Source organism: Grus americana, chromosome 3 (genome assembly GCF_028858705.1).
Source record: "Grus americana isolate bGruAme1 chromosome 3, bGruAme1.mat, whole genome shotgun sequence".
In the NCBI taxonomy this organism is placed as follows: domain Eukaryota; kingdom Metazoa; phylum Chordata; class Aves; order Gruiformes; family Gruidae; genus Grus; species Grus americana.
The window spans coordinates 82994652-83011857 of record NC_072854.1 but is presented as its reverse complement, the minus strand read 5'-3'; the positions used below and the strand labels follow the sequence as shown (position 1 = coordinate 83011857).

General features: G+C 38.1%; 1 protein-coding gene across 3 annotated transcripts in view; it reads left to right on the top strand.

Moving 5' to 3' along the window:
* The window catches only part of ARID4B (AT-rich interaction domain 4B), an 89574-nt gene that overhangs the window by 16122 nt on the left and 56246 nt on the right, over positions 1 to 17206 (top strand). For all 3 annotated transcript variants that reach the window (XM_054822290.1, XM_054822291.1, XM_054822289.1), the window contains exon 3: positions 15386 to 15496. In XM_054822290.1, coding sequence (XP_054678265.1) covers positions 15386 to 15496 — 111 coding nt within the window. The remainder of the gene's footprint in view (positions 1 to 15385; positions 15497 to 17206) is intronic.

The following is a 17206-nucleotide window of genomic DNA, read 5'->3' as shown; positions in this document are numbered from 1 at the left end:
GTACAAGTTCTCTGTAGTCCAGTCATTAAATGTCACACTTTCTGGAATGTGAAACTAAACATACTGTTATTTTTGACAGGACTGATCCCATTTATAAATTGAATTAAGCCAAGTTTCTATTTTGTGGGAAATACTGAAATTTTTGAAATTCATCTTGAAATTAGTTCTCAGTTTATGATTCAACCTTTTATTTTACAAAAACAGATTAATAAAAAAAATTTTGTTTGGTTCTGTAATATAGTGGTAATGGTGTTTTGCTAGTTTCCTGTAAAAATCAACAGTCTCTTCCTACAGAATGCTCACTTGAATCAATATTTTTTTCATCTGAAAAAAATGCTTCACTGGAAAAGCTAATACCTGCTTTGTTTGCAAATAGTGTGCAGTAGATATAAAACTTAACATAAACTGTTTTTTGAGTGCTATCCAAGTAGATTAGACTTTGAATACAAACTTGCATTTGACCTTGCATATACTTCAGTACTGAAGTGCTTTCAGCCAGTTTAAAGCCACTTCAGGGATTTCGTGGAGATGTTGGACTGAAAGCTGCTTGTTAGATGCCCAGATCTCTGACTTGCATTCAGGGATAAAACCCAGTTTAGAGGATCATTTGAAGAAGAGATAGCTGGATTATTTTGTTGTTTAAAAAAAAAAAAAATCAAGAAGCATGGCAAATGTAATTTTCCTCATCCAGCTAGGGGCTTCATACATTTAAGTTTTAGAATTTGGGAAAATAAGTTAGAAATCTAGAGTGTGCAATCAACAGGTAAATATAGAAAATGCTATCTCATACACACATGAAATGGTGGGGAAGAGAAGAGGAATACTTTCTAGGTTTTTGAAACGTCTGTATTTTTTGCAAGAACCTTACAAATTCTAAACAATGATTATGGAGTGCTACTTCATGTTGTAGTTTGAGGCAGACTGCCAATTTACCCATTGATTTTTCCTCTTCTACTTTAACTCTGCTGTTTGATCTTATAGTGAAATGATTCAGCTCACTAAAGTGGAAGAAAACTAGTTTAGCAAAAGTAACAGAAGCAAATGGCTCTTTGTTGAATTGGTGAGTTGAATGACTTTAGCCTTTAACCAAAGGCATACCGGAACTGATGCAAAAAGAATGGATGGACAGGGAGAGGCATCGTTCATGTAGATTTGAGTTTGGAGGGCCAAGGCGTCTCCATTTTACACTTGTGAGTTATTAATTCAACTCACAAAAGAAAGATGAAAGAACACACCATCTCTTTAACTGTTGGTAGCACCATCCCCTACTCCCCTCTCAGTTTCAGAATGAAGAACTGTTGCCAGTAGGTAGTGTCTGTCACTAGCTTTGATTTTTTTTTAAACCCATTTGATTTATTTTTGATGGCTACATTTTTTGTTTTCTGCAGGTAGACAGAGATCTTAGAATATTTATCCTTGCATTCCTGGCTTTATTCTTAAAGGACTGAATTGGTTGGTTCAGCCCTTTTTACTAGACTGATTTTCTAACTTTGCATAATGATCAAAACTGCATCCTGATGATCATTCAGTGTTCCCAAGGAAAAAACAAGTAAATGAATGTGACTTGTGTTCAGAACAGTTCTGTTGGATTAGATTTCTAGCATAAAGAAGCCATATACTTATTTTGGTACCAGTTAGGTCTTAAAGCACTTAAGTTTTTACAAATTTCCTGTCAGTTCTGTAGCATTCAGGGCTGTTGTGATGCTTTGCTTCTTGCTACTTATTTTGTCAGCTTATACAGTTCTACACAAGACAAATTCATATTTTGATTTTTATACAAGTAGTTGTGTATTTTGGGTTGTGAATACAGCAGAAACTGTATGTTAGTAATTTCTCACTTAAAATCAGATTCCTTTTTCTCTAAATAGCCTCCATTTTTCTTCTTCCCCTCCCAAATTTAACTAAAGGACCTATTCCATCTGTTCCTTTTAACAGATAAAGCATTATGAATATTGCCATTTCAGAAATCTAATAAGCAACTGTATTAACTACAAGTTATGTTACCAGTTTTTTTGTAAGTACTAAGAAAAATGCATTGTGAAATTCTAATCCATTATAATGGGATGCCTCTGAGGCTGAAAAAACCACAGCTGTAATAGCCACAAGATTGCAGGATTTCAGAGCAATGAATATGAGGACAAGACAGCCAGCTTTGGCCTAGATAATTTGTTGAGAGGAAGTGGGGACTGACTGTAACAGTTGAGCTTTTAAAACTAAAGAAGTGAACAGATTGTCGCTGAGCGGAGTTGTGTATGGTGTACTTTTAAAATTAGTATTATGATAAGTAAATTGAGCTCTAACCAGAGATGAAACTCTGCATACTTCCTGTCTGTCTGAGACATCGCACAAGTGCCTGGGGGTGGAAGAATGAGTTTTGACACACATCAGCACATATCAGAAGTGGTAAAGCTGGTATTTCTTTTGCTGGAAAAGGACAAAGTGGTTTTCCTGATCACTTCAATTGGCTATTTAGTACATGGGGTAATTCACAGAATCTTGAAAAGCACAGATAACTCTTCAGAAGTCTTTCCTGTTCTGTAGCTGCCTTTATCACAGTATTTTAATTGTGGGAATTCTTTGTTGATTCAGAATTTGAGTGTGAATACCTATAGCCAGATTAGGCTTAGTCTGAACTCCTACTTCGAATTTTGCTTGATCATTCCTTTAATGTGTATTTAGTAAGACTGTTGATTTAAAGCCTCGAAGAGATGGAATATTTATTTCAACCCTTATGATCTCTTCCAGTAACTAGTTACACAGAATATTAACATCCGTTTTTTTAAACGTAAAAGCTCTGTTCATCCTGAAGCCATGGGATTTTTTTAATGCCCTAGACTGCAAGATTAAAGAACCTTGCAAGCTTCTTTCTACGCAGTGAAAGAGCACTTCAGACTGACACTATAGGCCAAATCCCGTGAAGGACTGTAGCTAGTTAACCTGCGGCTGTTTGTGATACTTCTCAGTACAAGTGGTGGCACTGCAGAAGTCTCCTTTGTATTATGAAGATGCAGGCATGTGGCACTGGACGCTGTGTCTGCTAGGCAGAAAGAGAATTAGTCAGGTAAGAGTGCTTTATAAAGTTGGATAGAATCTGTTGGACGCTTAGCTTAGCACAGGACCTACCTGCAAGCATCTATGACTCGTTCAGGCATCCCATTTCCTTTAGGGTGGTTCATGTCATGGACTTGCAGTAGTCCAGATCCTCTGGAGGAGTGAGACAGGTGCTTTATTCAATAAACCAAGACTCCCAGAACATAGAATCGAGAACTTAGCCAACAGGCTAAGCTGGGGAGCCATCAGCAGTCAGCACACTTGCTAGAGTTTCATGGTATGGTATGTGCCACATTAACAGTTCGCTGCTATTGAAAATGGAACGTGCTGCATGCTATTTCCTCCTCCCCTGGGGGCCGGTTCTTGGGGAAAAATAGCCAAAAAATAAATAGAACACGAGCCAATGTCGTGGTCATGCCAAAACGGTAAATGTCACACTGGAATGTTAAAGTATTTGAAAATTGTGTGAAATAATCTGTTTACTTCTCTCGCAATCAATTAAGCCATACCTGTGTCCATTTTTGGGCACCAACTGGAATAAATATGTGAGGTAATTGAACCAAACTGCGGAGGAAAGCAATTAGAAATACATGGTGTTTTAAAAATATGGCCTGTAGGTAAAATTTACACAATAACTTGTTTGGGTTTTGGTTTGAGGGTGGTTTTTTTGTTGGGGGGGGGTTCCCCCCTCTTTTAGAGATTATAAGGAATTGCATCTGTTGAAAGCTGCAAAGCAGAAGCACACTGGTCTCCATGTGCAGTATTGATAAGAAATAATAGCATCAAGGAATATTTAGATGATAGGGAAAACTCTGTAAGCACTGGATTATGTTGACTGCAGAGAGTGTGGAATGTTCACTCCTGAATTTAAGAACAAATATGACAGACATCTGTTATGAATAATACAGCTAAAATGATCCTACCAGGAGGAATGGCCTTGATAACCTTTTATGTGTAATTAAGTTTTTGTTTTTCCCAGGAATCTCATCCACCCTAATTGAATCTTCGATGAAGTGGTTAGATTAAGTTATTTCAGTCTCTTTGTATGTATTTTCTAAACTCATTTTCATAGTTCTTTTTGAATGTCTTGTCCCTGGCCAGTAGTTTTACATTGAGTGACTAGGTAGCAGTTGAGGGAGCATGGCAAAGTTAAAAATTCCCTCTCCTGTCTAAAATATCTTGTGTTGTTGTATGGTGCTAGCTACTTCATACTATCATGCTTTCAGTTGACACTTGTGTACAGCTGGCTATCTGCTACAAACACATTTTGTCTCTAGAACCACAGTGCATACGTTCTTAGTTCCGGAATGCTTGGATTTGTGCATAGCTTTGATGTGCAGATCGGTTGTGCTTAATTTACTGAATAATCTGTCTTTAGGAGGGATTGATTCTTAAGAAGAAAAATGCTGTATTTTCACTTTGTTTCGTATTTACATTTTTTTGTTTCATATCGGTTGACAGTTACATGTAGCTTTGACATTACTTTTGGTATTCCTCCATTGTTCTCCTAGTTTGCAATGATGCAAAAAACAAATCCAAAGGCTACATGTATTTTTTTTACCAGAGTAATTATGTAATTTAATGTAAAAAAACCTTAAAATAAATGCTTAGAATTTCAGAATATAATTTTATCAATACATATTTAAACATTATAAGATTAAGAAAATCATAGCTGTAGCTAGGGAATTGACTTGGGTCAACATTTGAGGAGTCTCATTCTGCTGGGGGATTTTGAATTAGTATGTCATCCCTTCAGCTTTCCCTTTTTGTTCTAATCTAGGAATAAAAATAAATCCTCCCCCCTTTTCCTTCCCAATAATGAGTTTAGAAAGTGGTGTACTAAGATGTAAATAAATCAAGGCCAGAACTTTTCTTTTGTATTTGCAGAAAAGGGAGTCATGGTTTATGGTGTGTGTTGTTTTCTTTTTTTTTTAAGGTTCAGTTTTTCAACTTTGTATGAATTTGCTTCTGAAGTTTTACACATTAGAAAATAGTTTTAAAAATAGATGATAATAAACAGAAGCTTAATATACTACAATTTCAATGAAAACCCCCAACATTCTTAGATAATGATCTGATCTATTCACCATTCCTGTTCTTGCTATCAGTTTTAGTATCTAAAAATATTATCTTTTTCTGTCAACCAAAATGACAGTATTTTATCAGTTATCTAGAATAGATTTGCTATAGAATACAAACAATTCCATTCACATATATAGATTTTCCTGTTCTATACACTGTTATACTGATTTTTTTTTAGAACTAACTTATTAAAAAGAAAACAATCATTAAATTATCTTTGACTGAACTAGAAATATTGTCAAAGAATTATCAAATTGTTTTAAAAACAGTGTGCTTTTTTTTCTCTTGAGATTTAATTGACTGTTGATTTTTCAGACTTGACATAGTCCTGTATTAGTCACTTCATTACTTTGCTCAGGAACAGCCTGGACTGGTTTGTTTCATTAAACTATCAAATAATCTTTGTTCCAATCCATTTGGAACACAAGCATATCATTATCATATCATTCTTTTCAGTGCTTTGAAACATCCCAAGTTTTTCATAGCGTAAGCAGCATCTCTAGACAGAATTGTGGCACATTTTTAAAACTGAAGCAAGTTATCCAGACCTAATAATTTAAATAATGCTCCAAAGCATTATCTGAAGCTTTTAGTTGGAAAAAGAGTGTTTGTCAAAGGAAAGATTTAATCTAACTTATTTTCAAGTGCAAAACAGGTATCAAGGATTTTTACTAAATTATTTTATCCTCTAATAACAAACACATTATTGATTGCTTCCTTTTTTTGACTTAAAATTCTTGATACTTGAATGCATTTTGGTTCTTGCACTAAACACATGAAATCTGAAAGAAGACTTTCAAATACCTGTGACTAAAAAAGAAGTCTTCATTGAGAAGCTCTTATTTCAAGTTAATTATTACTTTTTTACTTGTACATACGTAGAAACTTAATGTTCAGATTTCACTTGGAACATTCAAAAAAAGTCTAAGCAAAATTAATAAAGTTGCACCATTTGCAGTACTAAACTATAATACTGAATCGTTTGAATATTTGGTTAAACCTTACAGAAAACTTGCAATTGTCTAGCTATGGCAATGATTAACTTCAAAAAAGATTTTATGTTCAGGGGGATAAACAGCGGGAGCAGGCATTCAAAATATCTTTTCTTCATGTGATCTTTGAGCAATACAGAACAAGAGAAGAGACCTATAGAAGGAATTGTAAAGAATTGGCATTATTTTTAGAGAGACTGATCAGCAGTTCTGGAATATTTGATTAAATAAAACATTTTAGAGAGTGATGTGCTATACTGATAGAAAGAATGCAGTTTTCCATTCTTGGGTCTCGAAGTACTAGAGAAACATCAAATGCCTACTCACCTCTGAGTTAGATGTGCATTAGCCCCATTCTGCAGACTTGAAAGTTGATACGTGCCTGCTGGGTTGCATCGTTGTGCAGGAAGTCTGTGACCAAATTAGGAATAGAATCAGAATTCAGTGGGTTTTATTCAGTGTGGTAGGAAGAAAACCAAAACCTACTGTATTTTTTAAGGATAGTCACGTTTCTGGATTTGCTGTTTTGAATAGGAAATGAGGTAATTACAGTTTGAATGTTTGGAAATGACGCTAGTCAGTAAATTTCTGGATGGAGAATCAAGTTGCTCTTTGACAATGATTAGGATAGACTGACTTTTAAATCTTTTTCTTTGAAATCTTTCTCATTTTCTGAGTAGAGTTTTATAATTCTGTATCCATCAACTTAACATAATTCCAAAAATGAAAATAAAGAAAAAAGTAACAGGATTACTAGTTCCCTACAAATTTGACTTTACACACAGAAAAGTAAAAATAATGAAGATCCATTTTTCATTTAAAGCAGGTACATTTAATAAAGGAAATATTACCTGTGGTTACTGAATTGAACCTCTTGTTTTGGGTCACTTGGTCCTTCCTGATCTTAGAGCCTGTAAATCCTTTCCACATAGCTCATTTTTACTCAGAGAGGAAAATCAGCTTTTGCACCTTTTCAAGTCTCTAAGAACTTTAAATAAGCTAGGCATTGAACTGATCTAACTGAATAATTTGAAATAAAGAAAATATCCCCTTTGTACCTGCACTAAAGGTGTCAGAAGTTGGTTTAGTACTTCCAGACATCTGTCCACTAGGTTCTGGCAACTTCCAGCTTTGGGGAGGGAGGGAGAAGAGAGAGAGAGAGAGAAAAAAAAAAAAGGGAAAAAACCTTTTTTGCCACAATTATATGCTGTATAATGTTTGCTTACAAGACTGATGAGGTGTGAGTTGAAACTTTCTGTAGATTTTCAATTGAAACTTGAAATAGGTTTATTACAACAAGCCCCCACCCTTTTAATTTAGGAATGTTCAGTTTGATCATGATGTTCCTACCATAACTGGATTATGATTTGTGGGCAAAATGTTGATAACATTGAATCATTTTCCTTCAGAAATTTCAAAATTATACATTTCAGAGAAAGGCAACACTAATAACAGTAAAAAAAAAAAACCACACACACAAAAAAATCAAGCCAAAATCTGATATTCAGCCAGAAGAGGACTTGCCCAAAGCACACTCTTACTCTTGGGCTGTCATGTAATAGCCTTTTCATATGAAAAACATCACTGCCCTTCATTCTATGTTGTAGTTTGCAAGTTTTCAGAAAATTTCCTCCTGTTTCCTCTTGTGGTGTTCTCATTTGGGGGAGGTGGAGGATGGGCCAATGGATTTACTTTTTTTAAAAGGAGTTTTTTATCTTCTGGGCTTCAATCTTTGTTTCAGATATTACATTTGTCTCTGAGGAGTTATGTGCCTCAGTAACATAATGTTTGTAGAAAGGTTTTAGAAGTTTCTCATCTTTGTCACTCTGAAAATACATGAGGAATATATTTAAAATCAACTATAATATACTCAATTTGGCAGATAATAATATATTAAATGTGCTATAGTAATAGATTTTTTCCTGAAGATGTCTGCTATTACTGTAAAGTTGAGTGTCCACCTAACCACAGCAGGTTGAGCAAAACCTTGCACTCTTAATTACACTCAGTAATTTTGTTTATTAAGAGATTGATTCTGCAGTGTGTGGGCAGATTTCTGCTATTGGGTGGAACTTACTGCATTTTGAAAAATCTTTAAGGTAATAATCTTCATTTTAGTTAAATGTCTTAGTAATTGGTGAGAAAGGGTTTTTTTTAATGGTTTATTTATGGGTTTTTCACCTGTTTTTGTGAAAACAGTTTTTCAGAACTTGTTTAGGAGATGTTGGATTTACTCTTATTTTCCAAAAAATGATGCTAATTTTGAAAATTGAGTCTTTTCAAGCCTTCATTGCCCCCAAAGTTTCTGAAACCCTATTGAATGACTTTAGGGTTGCTGCTAATTCAGCTAGATGGAATGGGAGTTTGAATTACCAGCTATGTGAAACTTTTGCCCTTCATTAGAGGATGTAAGGATCTGGCTGGGTTTTGGGTTGAAGTAGTGGGGTATTTTTGGTGGTTTTTCCCACTGATTTGTGGGACTGAGGATGACTGCAATTGGAATAGTCAAGTATGTATGGGATGGCTCCACTTGCAAACTGGGTGCTTCCATTTTAAATTATGGAAGATGTACAAACCATGAGAAAACACTTCCTTTGGAAAGGTAACTTCAAAATACCGTAGATGGTAGAAAAAAGTTTTGCCACTGTTCCTCTTCCTTAATATGGATGAGAAAAATATTAGATGTTGAGCCTTATGATGTTTCTTTTTTAAACTCAAGAATTAATTTAGATGCCTGGCAGGGGCGTCGGGAGAGGGTCTTGAATCTTTAACAAGCTTTTTCTGAACCTTGGTTATTGAAAATAAATGTTAAATTTCCATTTAAAAACTAAAACCAGTCCTTTTCAGTAGTTGTGGGATTGTTGGGATTTTTTTGGGAGTGGCTTTTTGAAAATGTTTCACTAGTTTCTTGACTCAAGAGTCTTGTAGAGTAGATAAACACTGAATTTTGAATTAATACAAGCTGAAATCCTGGCTTTTAAAACTTTATATATATGAAAGACAAAAGGAGGGTACAGACCCAGTTTTCTGTTTGCATATTAATCTGAAAGCAGTCCTGCAGGCTTTCCCGCTAAGCATGTCTGCTGTGTTTCTAGATTGAAGCTTAATCTTGTTTTCATGTGGTTTAGTTGGAACATTGTGTGTGTGGTGCAGAGGAATACAGATTAGGAGATAGAAATAATATATTCACACACACTGTATTAGATGTGCTAGTAGGCAAAGGACAAGGTAAAGCAATTTTATCAGCTGCTGTACAGCATGGCAGACTTTACAAAGGAATTTGAATATAGTAGTGCAGCACAGTTGAAAGAAGAGGTGTGAGGATGATTTCATCCCACATAGATGGAAAATATCTAAATGTCTAGAAAAACTGGAAAACTGACCTCTTTAACAGCCTTAAAAGGTATGTAAAAGCACGATGCTACCATTTTAGATTGCAGTGTTGAAATGTTGATTCCAAAGTGCTCGGGGGAGGGGTCTGTGTTTCCTCCCTCACTCTTGGGAAGACCAGAACTATTAATACCCATGTAAATGTCCAAATTCAGAAGATGTGCAGGTTGTTTTATGATGTGGGCATCTGGCCATTTATCAGTCCTTCCAAGTATAATCAGCTCAAAGGCTGGAGCGGAACCCTTCCAGCAGCCTGCTTTGCCTGCCAAAGAAAATTCAGCCACTGAATTGGTGGAAATTGCTGACTGGTCACCTAGAGACTGCTCCTTATTTAAGTGGTAAACCAGCTTTTCAGCTGCGGCAGCCTGTGCTGCATATAGAAAATCCTGTCTGTCCACAGCAGTTGTGAATTGAGATAGCAAAGAAACTGTTCATCCTATTTCCATTAATAAACAAAATTAAGTAGTAGTAGCATGGCAGTTGTCCATTAGTTTGGATTTCATAGCAGAAAGTGCAAAACTGCAGGAAGTCCTTTTCTTTTTATCCCTTCTTGCTCATCCAAGAGAATGCCAGAAATTAAGATTATTTTTTTTAAATGTTGAGTTAGGATGTACAACATAATACGCATTTTAGTACTGTTCCGGAGGAGCTGCATCCACAGCGGCGGTACGCAGGACTGAAGGTCCCAGCGGCAGCGCGGGCAGAGCTAGCGGGGCAGCACGGCCGGGATCACCGCCTTGAAGGCGCCCGCGGCGGCTTTGCCGTTACAGCCTGCGGCAGGGCCCGCCCGCCGCCGCTCGGTTTCCCCGGGCCAGGCGGGCCGAGTTGCGGGGTAGGAAGCGGTACCCGGCAGACCCCAGGAGTTGGCCCTGCCGGTGCTCGGTGGCGGCGGGGCACGGCTCCAGCAGCGGCCGGCTCCCGGGAAGCCCTGCGTGCAGCTTTACCCGGCAATCGTCTTAAGGGGACAAATTTAGTTTAACGGCAATCCGTGCTTAATCTGCCGGAGCCTCGGGCGCCTTCGGGGAGCGCGGGCGGGCGGCAGCGCTCGGCGGTGGCTCAGGCAGCCAGAAACTTCTGGCAGCTTCCCGGGTCGGGCCCCTCCTCTTAAAGCGGCAGGGCCCTCCGCGGGGTGGCCGGGCTGGCCCTGCACCTGTGCCCTGTGGTTTGGAGGCAGGTCCCTGGAGAAACGCTGGTCGCCCGTCTGCTCTTCTGCCGTCCCTAAAATGAGCTAAACAAAATCACCCGGGCTCTGTTTTTCTTCGGCAGCTAAGAGCGTTGAGCCTGCTGTCTGCAGTTCGTTGGGGAGCTGCTCAAACCGCTGGTAACGTTCAGCTTTCGGTAGTCAGCGCCCCACTTCAGCGAATGCTGGGGAAGGTCTCGCCTCAGTCTCTTTCCCTTTCCGTGCCCCCGGCCTTGCAGCGGTCCCTTACTCCCGGGGAGCGAGGCCTCGGATACAGCCCTCCACCGGTTTCCGTTTTGAGAAGGATGTTCATCTCCCGTTGTCACCCAGTAAAGTCAGCTCCCCTTCCGATAGCCCGGCCTCATTCAGGCAAACAAAATAGTGATCCCTCATGTTAACGCCTCGTTGGTGGGTAGTTTTGATGAGGATCTTAAATACCAGTCTTCTGCCAATAGTTTAAGAAAAAAAAAAACCCACAAAAACCAACCAAACAAAAAACAAAACCAAAAGGCAAACCTATTACCATTAGCTTCACTTTTCCCTTTCTTCTTGCTGTGCAAACTGAAAGATGTTTCAAGCGAGTATAGAAAGGTCGAGACAGAAGAAATCTGGGGTGTGCGTTGAAAGTGCTGTGAGTGAAAGAAGTTCATGATCTCATTATAAATGAATGATGGCATGTGCTGGGCATGCTTTTCAGTTTTCCTGTTGAGCAAAAGCTTATTGATGGTTTTATGATATGCTACTGAAAAGATTATCTCTTACACTTTATAATTTGTAGATAAGAATATAAAATGTAAATGCAAATTCAGATTACCTTGTGTTTTAAAATAAAACGAGGACTGAGACTGCAGCCCAGAGATTTGGACACAGCAACATATGAGCATCGTAGAGTTGTCTCAAAATGAAGTCTTTAAAAATTTTAAGCAGCTGTGAACTTTTTATTATAGGGTAGTCCAATGCTATGTCTTCCCCCTTGTCCTTAATGACTGTTGCAGTGCTTCTTGTTAAGATAATTTCAATATGCTTATAATACCTTTTCCAAGATTACTGAATCATGTTCTCAGATTTTAGCTGCATTTTAACGTATTTTTTTTTCTCGTAACCTGCACCAAAAAGCAAAGAGTAAAAACAAATCCTGCCAAAGTGTGTAAAAAATCTAATAGGCAAAGATACATTCACTCTGAGTGTAAGGATGTGTATTAAATGACATAAGCACAAAGCAGAGAAGGGATAACAGAAAGGTAAAAATAACTGTATACTTATTTTTAATCTCCCTCTAATTTTGGAGGAATTGAATAAAACCTGCTTGAGAACAGGTGACTCATTCAGAGTTGGTGAAAGTGACGAAGTCGTGGTAAGGATTATCTGAAATTAATGCTGGACTTTGATCATTACTGTTTACTTTCTAGTTTGCATTCTCTGTGGTGCATCACATCTTGCTAGTTGTTTTAACATCACTTTCAGCTAATACTATCAGTCAGAATGAGGGGAGTATTTTTAAAATTTCAGTTAAGTGATTTGGGAGGAAAAGCCCACATAATTTGTGTTTCAATGGAATAATAACACTGCATAAAAATTTGCTATATGTATGCACTGGAGATTTCATATAGTTATTTTAAAATGTATGTTTATTCATGGGGTAAAGAAATGCATTTAATCAGTATAAATTTTCCTCTCAAAGGCCACTCCAATACTGTATTTTTAGTTAACATACCTACAGTGGTAAGCAAATCGTCCATGTGTTTGCTATTCTTTGAAATTACTCTATTTACAATGGTAAATATTAACTAATTCTAGTGAAAGGAGTTAGCTATTGTAAAAGTAACTTAGGAGATTTAGATTACAGGTTGAAATTAACTAGTGTGGTAGTAACAGAAATAAATCCTTGCAGATGTTCATTCTTCAAATGAATATTCTTTTTGGAAGAAACTTTTAAAAATAAGCCACAGTAGTGATAAAGTAATCACTAGCATTGGTGGTTATATTCTTAATAAGAATTGAAAATCCTGTTTTTGAAGTTTTGAAGTTTGATGATTGACTTGCCTGCTCCTCTGCCATAAACTTCCTAACAGTCAAAGACCAGAGATTCAGATTGTCTTGGTTCCCAATATTTTTTTTTTAAGTTGATGTTCAGTAGTAGGGAAGAAGAAACATTCTTTATCTTCTGTAAGTTAAGCTTAACGTTATGAGTTGGTCTTTGAGATAATTGGTTTGGCTGTGTAGGGAGGTATAGACTGATACTGACACAACCAGCTCTTGAAATGTTTGTTTATAGGAGAATTCTAGCATCTGTGGGGACCCATCTGGGATCTGTCTGTCTGTCTTGCGGAGTACTGAAATTACTTCAACGCTTTAAGTTTGGAAGATCAACTGGCATGAAAGACTATCAACACTGTAGTGCTGAAAGAGTTTCTCCACTAAAGAGTGGGGGAGAGCAGGAGGGATGTTCCCCTCTTAGAGCTTTACTGACTTTGCAAGAGAATACATCACTGCTTTCCCCTGTTCAGATTTACATTGTGTGAAGCAGCCACTATTTAATACACTCTACTGAGAGTACTAAGCAAAACCAAGTTTATCACTGAGTCCCTGTTTCAGTATCCTTCCTTTCAAGGGGAGTAAGAGAAAAGCATTGCAGCCTGCCTTGAAGACATTTACACTGTTAGACAAGCAAGGAGGGAATGAATTTCAGAATCCCAACACTCTTAAGATACCTTGTTAATCTTAGCTGAATTTTATTAAGTCCAGAATAGGAATGAATATGTGTTCATGGATACACTACTACCAGAATAGTGTATGCTACTACTCTCCATGCAGTCACGTACCATGCATGCAGGGAGGGAGGGATTCATTAGAACATTCATGTTTCTGATGATCTTAAGTGCAGATTGATAACAGTTTTTTAGTACTCTGAAATATATTCTGTTACCTGAAAATGAGAGGTAGGCTTGAACAGTCTCAAGGTAAAAACATCACTAATACAGAGTTAACACTGCAGCATCTCATGTCTCTCAATTTCAAATTTTGCAAAACTTAAGTTTCTGAAAAATCATTAATTGAAGCATTCGGGTACATACTTGCATGCCTTTACTTCTGATGTGTTGGAGCTGGAAACAGCCGGTGGGAATTACCTGATGCTGAGTGCAAGCACCTCAGTATCAGATAGTAGCTCTGAGACCTGTGAAGTTGAGATTATCTCTGTATTCTTGCCACAGAGAGCCTGGATGTGCCAGAGTTACCTCTTGTATGATTCTGTTGAAATCATTTTGGTTGGAAAAGACCTTTAAGATCGAGTCCAACCATTACCTAGCACTGCCAAGTCCACCAAACCATGTCCCTGAGCAACACATCTATGTGTCTTTTAAATACCTCCAGGGATGGTGACTCAACCACTTCCCTGGGCAGCTTGTTCCAATGATTGATAAACATTTTGGTGAAGAAATTTTTCCTAATACCCAATCTAAACCTCCACTGGTGCAACTTGAGGCCATTTCCTCTTGTCCTATTGCTTGTTACTTGGGAGAAGAGACCAACACCCACCTGGCTCCAACCTCCTTTCAGGTAGTTGCAGAGAGCAATAAGGTCTCCCCTCCTGTCAGCCTCCTTTTCTCCAGGCTAAACAACCTCAGTTCCCCTGAGCCGCTCCTCATAAGACTTGTTCTCTAGACCTTCACCAACTTCTTTGCCCTTCTTTGGACACATCCAGCAAGCTGTGTTTGAATCCATAGGGGTGCAGAAACAGGATGTGGGCTTAGACAGGGCCTTAGATATCTCTTCCTAGCTCTTGTTTGGAGCTGTGCGGAGTCTTGCAGCTCTTGGTAACCTACCTCACTCCTGTTGTTTGTCACCCTCTGCCTTCTCTCTTCTGACTCAAATTCTGTGAACCAATAACCACCACCAAGGTGGCTCAGTTATCTAGAATCTCCTCCCCCAGATTACACTAGGAGAAGTTGGGTAAGAGAAGATGGACTTCCTCTGAAGGAACAAAGCCTTCATGAGCTCACTCTGCATACTAATTGGACCCATGTTCTCTTCCTACCCCCAAACCCACTTACTTCCCTCCTCTTCTATTTCTTGTTTCCCTGTTTGGGTGTCACCTGTTCCTCTGTTGCTTGTTACAAAACCTTGTCTTTTGCCTGGGCCCTCCACCTTTGTTTTGCATTTATCCTACTGTTATTCTCCTACTGTACTCTGCCCCTCAGTATGCTCTCCTGATGAGTGCCCACCTATTTAATTTACTTCATTCAAAAGTGAAAAAGCAAAGTCTCTTCAGACTTGTTCTACTTAATAATGAAAAATGAACCTTAATTATTTGAGGGAAATCAACACCTGTGTCTTCATGAGACTCATCAGATCTTGAGGCAATTAAAGGACAAGGTAGAACACTTGGTTGGCCTTCAGCATTGCAGCCGAACTGGCCATTTGCTGTCTCTTGAGATGGTGCAGAGGTTGGAGGTTTATGTGGTGCTTGTTGCAGACAACTGTGGTATCAGTTTATTATATTTATGGTAGTCATTGTATGAGCTTAGTATTGTGTTCTGTGTTTCTACTGCTGTGATATACATATGCTATCAAGTTAAGTTTTATTGGGCTGTTTTTTGTAATGCTCTGTCCGCAAAAGCTAGCGAGACCATGATAGTTGTATTGCTAGTGGCCGGTAATTAAAAAACAGTTGTTTTCCTTTCTGTTCCAGGCCATTGATGAGCCTCCCTATCTCACAGTGGGCACTGATGTGAGTGCGAAGTATAGAGGAGCCTTCTGTGAAGCCAAGATTAAGACAGCAAAAAGACTTGTCAAAGTCAAGGTACGTGATTTTCCTGCAAATGCTTTTTTTTGGGGGGGAAAGAGTCATCAGTGTTCAAAATAGCACAAGGTGAAACTTCTTTATAGTCTCAAAGACAGCTAAGAGGCTGTCTTTTCTTTGGAGGCTGGCAATGCGGTCTTTGAAGTAACAGTAAGCTTATTTTTGTTGGGAGGGGTTTCCCCCACCCTCATGCAATTAAATATGTTCTGTTTCTTTCACTGCTTTGTCATCTCCTTGTATCCAGTATTTGTGGCCTTCAGTGCCATAGGCTGACCTTACAGTAATTGCTCAAAATATGACATATGTAGGCTTAAGTATGGGAGAATGTTATCAGAAAATAGCGAAAACTCCTCAAAGTAGGTTTAATATGGTTTCTTTTACTTCAGGAGCACAGGTCGCAGCCATTTAGCAGTGGCAGCTAGGTAATGCTTCAGGAATAAGATGAAACCCTGCTGTCTTCCAACAAAGAGTTGGCATATTGAGTCCTACAGAATAGCAAGCAGGGGATCTCACGTAATCTTTATGATGACTAGTTAATGACTGAAAGAATCAATATAAGCCACATGCAGTACAAAATAAAAGTTGCGGAGAGGGAATACAAGAACTACACTTTAACATCCCTTGGAAATTTAAAGTATCATTTCTAGAAATAAAGAGAACAATGTTTGAGCTTGTTTTTATTACATAGTAAGTCTACACTGCAAAATGGCCATACGGTTCTGTTTGGATAATGTTGTCCTAAAAGCTTCTAATCTGGGAGCAGGTACTGTTTTTCTGCTCTGCCTCTTAACCTCATACAGATATATAACAGAGCAAGGATCAAAAACACTTGTGAAAAATAAATTAGATAGTTGGTCTGCAACCAAGTTATAGTGGCAGAATATTTTTCTTATATGTGCTGTAAATATAGGTGAAAATGTGTGAGTTCTGAGTGATAATCTGATATAGAAGTGCCTCTGTTACAAACTGTCATGCATTGCTTGAATCTGCCCTCATGCTGTGGCTGATTTTTGCCTATAGTTTGTATGAGGGAGAGAGCAGGCTATCTCCAAAAGCCCTGGTGGGAAGGACTATTGTCACTTATTTGATAATAATGTTAACTGTAACAAGATGTTAGTCTTAAATCTAACATCTTTAAAAAGCCTTTAGAGCAAATTAGTGGTCTTTTTCATTTCATTAGTCATAACTCTTAACAGCATCAGCTGGTCTATGCTTTACAGCACCATTGAGTTTAAGCTACTAAGTATTGGTATTTAAGATGTTAAGTGTTAGTATTTAAGTACAGGAATTGCGTTGTGCCTAGAGTAGTGAAATCTTAACATCTTTCAGCTCTTTAGAGAGCTTTCAGCCCACCTTCTTAGATGGCCACTTGCACTTACTTGCTGATAAATATTTTCTCAAGGGTTTATTACTAGCAGTTTGGTCACTGCAATGTTTTACAGAAAGATAATGAAATGGAGTAGAATTTTTACTCTAAGTTGTTTGTGAAAGCTGTACCTAAAGCCCTGTGGATTCAAGTTTGCTTGTGTGTGTCTTTGCTGTTACTGTATAGCTTAGGGCAGTTAAGCCCCAGTACTGTTGTTGCTTTGTAATGTGATTGTGGTTGAGTGGGGTTTTTTTGTGTATGAGTGCAGTAACAAGGTCTGTTTACATTGTCTTTCCTCCACCAGGAATGTATATTCCCTAAATTTAACAGTGAGCCCTTGATTA